The sequence below is a fragment of the Typopeltis vanoorti genome, chromosome 3, assembly GCF_054136105.1.
Source record: "Typopeltis vanoorti isolate ZY-2024b chromosome 3, IOZ_Tvanoo_1.0, whole genome shotgun sequence".
Classification (NCBI taxonomy): domain Eukaryota; kingdom Metazoa; phylum Arthropoda; class Arachnida; order Uropygi; family Thelyphonidae; genus Typopeltis; species Typopeltis vanoorti.
Window position 1 is genome coordinate 129,964,955 of NC_143551.1, and position 9,958 is coordinate 129,974,912.

Sequence of the window (9,958 nt, forward strand, 5' to 3'; positions counted from 1 at the left end):
TGATCTGATTTTGTCATGCAAGAACATAAACACCATTGGGGTGAATTTTTTGCTATATTGCAACTTCCTACCACAAAACTGCAATGTTTTGTGGTAGGAAGACCAATCTCAAAAAATTGTGGGATCAATGCTGTTGGGATGCAACATCAATAAATATGATGCCATATTCTAACAGCATGTTCAAGGTCTCAAGCAATGAAAGCAGCAATGCTTTTTTAGGTTGTCCAAAAATCATTCCAGTTTTTGCCACAGCCTAGCGCTAACAATAATGGCTATTGTGGTAATTTAATACATTCACTGCCACTCATTTATGACAATGTCCCCAAGCCATTCAGAATGACATTGCCACAATTCGACTGCCCAGCCAGACTGAGTTACGCAGCACAGAAGCATGCAAGTCTTAGTCTTACAATGCTTAGAAATGACGGTCTCACCGAATACATAACAATAAAAATAGTGTATTTCAAACATCAAGTAAAATCTCAAAACAGAGTTCAGTTTATTGGCAGTTCTCGTGATAGGTTTTGTAAGTAAACACACAGCAGTAAGCAAGTCGTTCGCATAGCAGTTGAGTGCCATTTGAAGTGTGATTCAGTAAACAAAATCTACTGTGGTCAGTATTCTTCATCTGGATTGAAAATTCATTGTGTACAGCATCTTAGACTAAAGGGTAAACTGATTAATTGTGCAAGGCCCATGTTAACATACAATGCCATCATACCTTACACTTACTGATAAAGCACTTACAACTAGTCTAGCAACTTATTCCACTCATTCACCATTCTCCAAGCAAGTTCTCAAATACTTGCTAACCACACTTTTAAACAACTTCCAAGGAAGACTCCTTTGTTCTTGCATTTATTGTCATGTATTTAATTTTTTTTTTTTTCTCTCTCTCTCTACATATATCCTAAAAGTAACTTTTTTATCATATCTTCTCTGCATATCAAATGAATAACATGGCATTCATTTTACAGAACTCTCCAGTGGTGTAGTTAAGTTTGAGCAAATTAGTAGTTATATGCTTTTTTTTTTAAGGGCGACAAATTTTGATAAGTAGTAAAATGTTGTTTCACTGGTACCCTCAGCAACTGCCCCAATGCCTCTAGAACTGTCTTCTCCATCTTAGTCACCTGTATCTGAATCCTCTCATCACTATCCCGTCCATTAAACAGGTCACTAAACCTGTAATAATGGTGAGTTAGATATGGTCATATTAAATACCTTATAAAGAAATAAATTCTTTATCTCTTTGCCTTCCATTCTTCAAAATCCAAGTGATCCACTGAGCTATTTTGTAATATGTTCTATGAACTTTAATCCATGCACATCATCCCCAACCCTAGTCTCACCGACATCACACAAAGACTGTAAATGTTGTTTATTCCAAAAATGTATATATCTTCACACTTTGCCATGTTGGACTAACAACCTTTGTATGCACTGTCAACATGTTTAAATCATCCAGTGGTTAAATTCAGCCAGGGCCTGGAACATTTCTGTTTTGTGATCTCCCTTTAAGGTAATTATGCCTACATTATTGTGTTATTATTCAACAGTTGTTTACAGTTTTGAGTGTATAAAGTCAATATCAACAGTCACCTGATTATGAACGTGTGATGAAAGGGGGGGACAGGGAGGTTTGGAGCTTCCTGTAATGCATTATCTTGCAGGGATTGACAAGCAAACATTATTGCAGCGTAGTGTAGTGGAATTTTGACAGAATGATAGCGATATTTTGTCTTTTCTGGTTAGCAACAGTCAGTAACCGACAATAGAACAGCAGATTAGCAGTTGTTTATCAAAGCTCGTGATTGTAAAAAGCACAAAGAAATCTTGTAATATTTGTGTTTATGTAGACCTGCTATTTCAACTATGGATAAATACATTAGTACCTTCTTTAAACGTCAAAATAGCTCAGATGACAGTCATAACACAAAACGAGCTTGTAATGACAGTTTGTGTGTAGTTTCTGAAGAGAAAGGAAGTCTAACGAATCTACAGAAACACAGGATTCCCATCAGTTTCAAATGCGATAATATTAATACAGTGAACGAAAGAAAAGATTTGCCGACTTACTGGACACTCGACCAGTGGATTGCATTCAAAAGGTAAATACAATTGGTTATTTTGTAAGGACAGAGGTACAGACCCTAGGTGCAAGTTCTTCACATCAGGGTATTCACTTAGCATCAGAGTGGATAAATGAATTAATACGTATTAAACGGGAAGGGTCTAAACAATGCCAACAAAAGCAACTCAAAAAGAAAATTTACGAACAGAGATATCAAATCTCACAAAAGTGCAGAAGCACTTATTAGAAGTAAAAATGACAATTCATTTCAACACATTATAGAAGAACAGAATTCTTCAGCTCACGAAATCATGTGTTGTGTGTTTCGCACTGCACATCATATTGCAAAGCATAATCATTCCTTTTAGATCATCCAAACTTAAATGATCTTCAGATTCTTAATGGTTAGATGTGGGGTGTTCTTTACATAGTAATCTGACATGCACTGAGATAGTGAATCATATTGCAAAACAAATGAAACAAAATTTTTGGATGAAAGTACATCCATATCTAACCAGACTGTACTGATAGTGTATATTAGTTATACTAGGGAAACTAACAGGTTTGGTAATACTGATGAAAGAAGATTTTCCAACAATTTTAATCTGCCACTGTATAAATCATCGATTAGAACTTGCTGTTCATGATTCAGTGAAAGATGTTACGACAATAAATCATTATGTGGCGTTTCTTGATAAGGTACATTCAACTTTTAATACATCTCCAAAGAACTTACATGAACTAAGGAAATGTGCAGAAACCCAAAAAGGTCTGATAGTTGTTCTGCAGTCTCATCAAAGTGGAAAGATGTCAACTCATTGGGTTGAATCGAGTTTTCGGGATGCGAATTCTATTTGGAATAACTATGCATCATCGCCCAGTTTCTTTACATACACATGCAGCTCATGATGGAAACTGAGATAGTAAAGAAAGAGCAACATTTCAAGGGCTAGCCAGTAAACTTGAAGAAACATACTTCATAAACAATTTAGGAATAATAATGGATGTGTTATCTGAGCTCAAGCAAATCAATTTAAAGGAGTTCCCTTGAAAGTATTGGGGGAGGAACAACACAATGGAAATAAATCAAGCACAATTTTATGAGAGTTTTTTTTTTCCCCTGCGTATCAAGGATTTATGCTTAGCATGGCTTGTTCCGGCTTTAGAAGTCATCGTTAAATCATTTAAAAAGGACTTCCTGGTTTTCTTTTTCCTAATGGCTTGTACTTTAAGGTTTGTTTTGGTAATCTTTCTATTTTCATTCTTTGAATGTGTTCCATCCATTTATGTTCATATTTTTTAATTTTTTCTATTACTGATTCTTGGTTTAATTCTTTCATAATTTCTTCATTTCTTTTGTGATCAAATAGAGTATACTTTGTAGTTTTTTTCATAAACTTTATTTCTGCTGTTATTAATCTTTGTTTGTCTTTTTGTTTTATTGTCCAGATTTCACTTCCATACAATAAGACTGGTAGGACTAATGTATTGTATACTTTTAGTCTGGTTTGTTTTTGAACTAGGTTTAGTTTAAATATAGAGTTAATCACACCTGTTATTTTTAAATATTTTGCAATTTTTACATTTATATCTTTTTCATATGTGATCATACATCCTAGGTAGTTAAATGAATTCACCTGTTCTAAGATCTTGTTATCTATTGCTATCTTAGATCTTGTCCTTTAAAAACCATAGTTTTTGATTTTTCTGTTGATATTATAATACCATAATCTTTGGCTATCTCATTAAGATCTAAAATAGCTTTCTGTAAGTTATCTTCAGAATTTGTAATTACTATTTGGTCGTCGGCAAAAAAAGGAGCGTGTTTAAGTTCACAGTAGGAGAAAGTTTAATACCTTGATGGAAATTTTTATTCCATTTTATTATTATTTCATTTAGATAAATATTAAAAAGAGTTGCTGAGAAGGGACATCCCTGTCGGACCTCCTTGGTTTACCTCTCTCGTATATGATAGTTCATGATTTAATCTCATTTGTATTTGATTATTTTCATATATATACTTATGATAGCTTTTAGGATATTATTTGGTATTTGACTTTCTTTAAATATGTTAAATAAAATGCTTCTTTTAATTTTGTCGAATGTTTTTCCAAAGTCAATAAATGCAATATGTGCCTCTAAATTGTATTGTCTTCTTTTCTCTATTATTAATTTTAGGCCAAAGACTGGGTCTATACATGATCGTCCTTTTCTAAACCCATTCTGTACTTCTAAAATAAAGTTTTCAGAATATTTCATTAGTTTGCCATTTAAAATTCTGCTATATATTTTGTAACAGGAATTTAGTATGCTTATACCTCTATAGGTTTTAGGGTCATCTCTATTACCTTTTTAAAAATAGGAATCACAATTGCTTTTTTCAATTCTATTGGGGGGTTACCAGTTGTATAAATTTTATTTAAAAATAATAGGAGTCTTTCTTTGAATCATGTTCCTGCATATTTATACAGTTCTGAACCTAGCTTATCTTCTCCAGGTGATTTTCCGTTTCTTGTTTCTTTCAGGCTGATTTCTAATTCTTCTTTAGTTATTTCCTTTTCATTAAGTGTTTGCCAGTTGTCTTTTTTTAAATATTTATCTGTCCACAATTCTGTGTAGAAATTCTTCTAATTTCAATTCGGTGTTTAATTTTATGTTTTCTTTAGTATCTGCATTTAGGCATTTCAAAATTTTATATACACTGGTCTTATTTTATATAAATCATGTTCTAAATTAGAAACAAATTTGTTCCATGATTCTCTATGTCTTTTTCTGACTTCTCTTTCAGCTATGGCTCTTATTCTTTTATATTCTATTTCATCTTCTAATCTTTTACTGCTTAACCATGTATGATAGGTTTCTTTTTTCATTTTGATTATTTCTTTGGTTTTATCATCCCATATCTTCAGTTTTTTCCTTTTATTAAATTTTTTTGGTCTTTCCTAAGCTTTCATTTGCTGCTGCATTTAGTATAATTTTTATATTAAGCCATTCTATTTCTTCATTTTGTTTTATTTTATTTTATCTAGATATTGGTTAATTCTTTGTTCATATAGCCATTGTTTTAAAACAAATGTTTTAAATTTTGTTTTTGTTCTTGTTACTTGTAGCCCTTTAGGTGGTAATCTTAATTTCATTTTAACAAGGAAGTGGTCACTGCTTATTTCATATCCTCTGTGAACTCTAACATCTAACGAAAACTTTGATGTCTTTTCATTTAAGATAAAATAATCTAATATTGATTTCCATCCTCTTGCTGCCCAAGTATATTTATGCATGTCTTTATGTTTATAGAAAGAATTCATTATTTTTAGGTTATTATAAACTACAAAATCAATAAATTTTTTACCATTCCTGTTTAGAGTATGTTCTCCGTATATTTCTATATTATTATTAATTTTTGCATTTCCATTTCTTGCATTTAAGTCACCTGCTAAAATTACATGATCAGTTTTATTTATTCATTATATATATTTTGCAGCTGATTTATAAAATTCAATATTATCCTATTCTCTTCCTTCTTCTGGGGCATATAAACCAATTATTGTTAAATAAGCTCTATCTATATTTTGCAGCTGATTTATAAAATTCAATATTATCCTATTCTCTTCCTTCTTCTGGGGCATATAAACCAATTATTGTTAAATAACCTTTATCTATTTTTATTCTAGCTTCTACTATTCTTTCATTCCATAATTTATAATGTTTTAACTGTTTTGAAAGGTGATGAATCCAAATCATGACTCCTACTTATGCTCTTTGGTCTGTCAACTCCACTGTATATCACATTAAAATTTTCGGTTTTCATGGTTCCTTTTAATTTCTTTTTTGTTTCAGTGATTACTGCTATTTTAAAATTTCTTTCATTTAATATTTTGTCTAATCCATTTCTTTATATGCTATTCCTCTTACATTCAAGTTTGCTATATGTATTATATTTTGTCGTTTCCATTTTCGTTTTACTTTTTCCATTCCAGGGTCGTTTTCCATAGATTCATTCTGATTACCCTTTTCTGTCAGCTTAAAAGTAGAATTATGTTCTCTATGTCAGGTGACTAGCCTTACGATGGAATAGTATGGCTTCTGAACTAGCCTTCTTCCAAATTTAAACCCATAGGAGGAACAGGGTATATTGAAGGGGGAAAGAGTAGATTATAGGAGAGTAGAATTATAGTAAAGGTTTGTAGAGGGGACATCGTTGTAAGGCCAGAAATGGAAACACCCTATGGCCCTCGAGTACTCTAATAGCATAAGGGTCATAAAATAAGAAGAGTTGGCTGAATAGGCCTTATAGAAAAGATTAAAGTGAGTGGATCTTCCTCAAAGTAGAAGATGAGGATAGATGCAGCTGAGAGTGCCACTTCCCTCACAATCAAGATGATTGCCCCTAATGGCCCTGTTGGTCCACGAGTCCTTATTCAGTATATTTTGACCACTCCACCACACACACACACGTAGATGTATATACACACACACACATACATGGTGGGCTCCCCCTATCCACCACCCAGGGGAGACGGGCTCTCTAGGGGTTATAGGGTCCCCCCCCCGAGAGTATAATCTTTTAAAATTTTATGAGTATAATCACAAATTTCACAAGTCGGTGCATGACTGATAAGGACACAAAGTACTCAAAAATATTGAAAGTAGTTTTACCTGAGTAAAATAAACTAGATTGTCGCAATAATGTTGCGACAATCTAGCAATATCCTCAAATTTCTGATCCTTACTTTAAGGGCCACGGAGTTTATTCGTTTAGAATTTAACCACTGAAATCATCCTACTGCATCTACATGAGCTTTATTAACTACTGTTCCCCCCCCTCCCCAGTTTAGCCAATAAGTCATAATTAGTAAATGTTGTCAATGACAACATTTACTAAATTTATGAAGAACAATTCTTAGGTACCAAATTGAATATATAATACTTACAATGTCAGTCACCTTCGGACCTTTGGGTTTCTCATCCTTCTTGACTTCATCCACAGCAAAAGTAACTACTACACTGAAGACAACAATCAACAACGATACTATTAACTGCACCATTCTATATAACAATTCTTTTGCTCACAAGAAAGTGAAACGGTACAAACGTAAAATAAACATACAAAATGAAAAGCAAACAAGAAAATATTTTCGCGCAACTAACAGGACACGTAGAGAACTAGAATAAATACTATTCTACTACACTTTACACCATGTGGTCATTCCTGATTGGACACCGCTATCTCACTACTAAATTAAAAAAAAAAAGAAGTTTTAAGGGGGGGAAAAAAAAGAAAAAAAGAAACATTCAGCACTTGAATACGGAAGAATTTTCAATATCAGACACACTGTCAATTCAAAAATAAAATAAACAAATAAAATAAATTGTTAACATCTTTCATTTAACATGGTAAGTAGACGAGTGTGGTTTAGCCGTATTTTACTTTTAGAAACGGAGCGGCACTCAATTTACACCATTAGCCAATCAGAGATAGCTGAATGACAACTGCTGCCAATCTCTTCGTCCCTAACGGTAATACAAATTATTATTGTTCGATATAGTGTGGGTTCTACGGTTGATTCTCTTGAATTTTACAGAACAAATTTGCGAAAAGGACAATCAGAAATAGGTGACCCAACATTATCACTAATTTAAAACGATATCTCGTGAAGAGTTGTAGGGATCAGTCTCCACAGTTAGGTGGGGCTAAAACGGCCTCGCCTACTTACTATATGGGATTAAAAGGCGTTAGTTGATTTTGTTATATATATAAAAAATGAGGCCTGTGTAGCTCGGTGGATGTGGCGTTTGCACACCACGGCGCTTGGCTGCACGAAGGAAGACTTCATTTCGAATCTAGTCGCCTACTAGAAGAAATTTTTCTAAGCCTTTTTTCGACCGGTTCCCGAGTTAGTCGATCTCTGGTATGGGCAAGCGGGTTTTTCTCCCGGAAACTCGAGTTTTTCGTTCTGTAAACTCAAGAAAATCGACCGTAGAACCCACAGTATTTCAGATACTAAATATACTGGGTTAGGAACCACGAGATGGCGGCACTTGTTAAATCATTCTCTTGTGTGCTGCATAATTAATGATAGACTTGGGCCAGCTATCTCTGATTGGGTACCAGTGGAGATTGACCAGTGCACACAGCTGAGGGTTTTAATCTTTGGAGAAGGCAGAGTGAGGGAAACTATTCCAAAGGACAGCAGTAGACGGAATGAAAGAGGAGGCAGTGAAGTTGGTATTCGGAGAGTTTCAAGATAGACTCTAAAAGAATGTGGGTCAGCAGTCGTTCTTGTTTTCATGACTTTGAAAGAGAGTGGAGAAATAGCAGTGGCCAATTTAGGAGTGCACTGTCCATGGAAGTATCTGTAGAAGAAGCAAAAGTCAGAAACTGAACGTCTGTATTAGAGAGGGATCATTAACTAGCCAGACTGCCCTCTTCTGAATAGAATCGAGCAATCTTGGAAAGAATTTTAGTGCACTACCCTGAATATGGGAGAAACATATCATGGCAGGGCAGACTTTGGCTTTGTATACAGTTAGCAGCTATGAAGGTATGAAGTAGTGTCTTGTGCGAAAAAGTGCACAAAGATTTTGGCAGCTGCAGAGGATATAGATGAAATGTGGTTCTGCCAGGAAAGACGGGAGGTGCAGGTCAGTCCAAGAAGAGAAATCTGATCATATCTGGAAATCTCAGTATTACTGAAGGAAAGGAGAGGAATGCAAGCTCTTTCTTGCAAGAGATCAGATACACTGAGATTTGGAGGTGTTGAAGTTTACAAGATTGTTCTTGCTTCACTGCGACATAGTTAGGAGATTTAAGTTCAGGTCATGGTCTGAGTTCAGGACAAGATCTACCACCACCAGGGAGGTGAAGGTAGATCTTGAAGATTGTAATATTTGAGCACAAGGTTTGTCGAATGAAAAGGAGGAATTTAGTGCACTGTCATTGGCACAGCTATGGATAATTTCAGAAGTCTAAGAGCAGCTCATTTATATACAAGTGTGAAGACAGTGAGTGAAAAAACAGAACCCTGCGGTACTCCTTCAGTGATGGGGAAATCTGAGGAGAGTAAACCATCAATCATGACACATAATGAGCGACCAGTGAGAAAGTTGGCAATCCAGTTGTGGGAGGCAGATTATAGGATGGCAGTTTGTTAAGTAGGCCCCTGTGGCGAACCTGTTCAAATGCTTTTAAACTTTTAGTGGCAACCACGTGAGTTTCTTGAAATTTCTCCATGGAGTGAGTCCAGAGATGGATGGTTGGTAAAAGCAAGAAGATCAGCTGTAGATTGCGAGTGGCAGAATCCACACTACTAGTCAATGATTAATTGGCATGTCTCTAGGAGGTTCAAGAGTTGGTTGTTGATGATCTTCTCCATAATTTTAAAAGAGAACTGAATTGAAAGCAATTGGACAGTAGTTCATTGGTTGACTTTTATCACTTTCATTTGAGATGGACTGGATGTGGACCTGTTTCTGTATTGTATGGTAACTGCCATATGAATAAAAAAGAATATATTGAAGAGATGATATAGGACAGGTGTTTGTTTTAGGGCACAATTTTTAATACTACAGGTGGAATACCATCGGGACCAGATGTTTTGCTAGTGTCCAGGTTATTAAGAATTCTTCGAATTTCTTTTTGTCTGAAGAAGATGATGGGAGACAAGATGCCAGCCGTTCTTGGTAGAGTGGAGGAAACTTTAATTGGAAAAGAAGAGTGATGCCAGTAAGTTTGCCTTGTGTTTAGGTGAGGTAATTACAGTACCACCAGATGTCAGAGTGTTGGAAATATGGTTGGGCAGAATTTGCACTCAATGGCCTTGTAAAGAAACTAAAAGGAGCGATTGGACAGCGAATGTGCTCTACTCCGCCATTTGGGTAAGAGAC

General features: G+C 34.9%; 1 protein-coding gene across 1 annotated transcript in view; it reads right to left on the bottom strand.

Annotated features, from left to right (window-relative positions):
• The window catches only part of LOC150108567 (peptidyl-prolyl cis-trans isomerase B), a 50,052-nt gene extending 42,565 nt beyond the window's left edge, over nt 1-7,487 (bottom strand). The window contains exon 1 of the mRNA XM_090416008.1: nt 7,006-7,487. Within this exon, the coding sequence (XP_090272134.1) occupies nt 7,006-7,119 (114 nt within the window). The 5' untranslated portion in view covers nt 7,120-7,487. The remainder of the gene's footprint in view (nt 1-7,005) is intronic.
• Nucleotides 7,488-9,958: the final 2,471 nt, after the last annotated feature.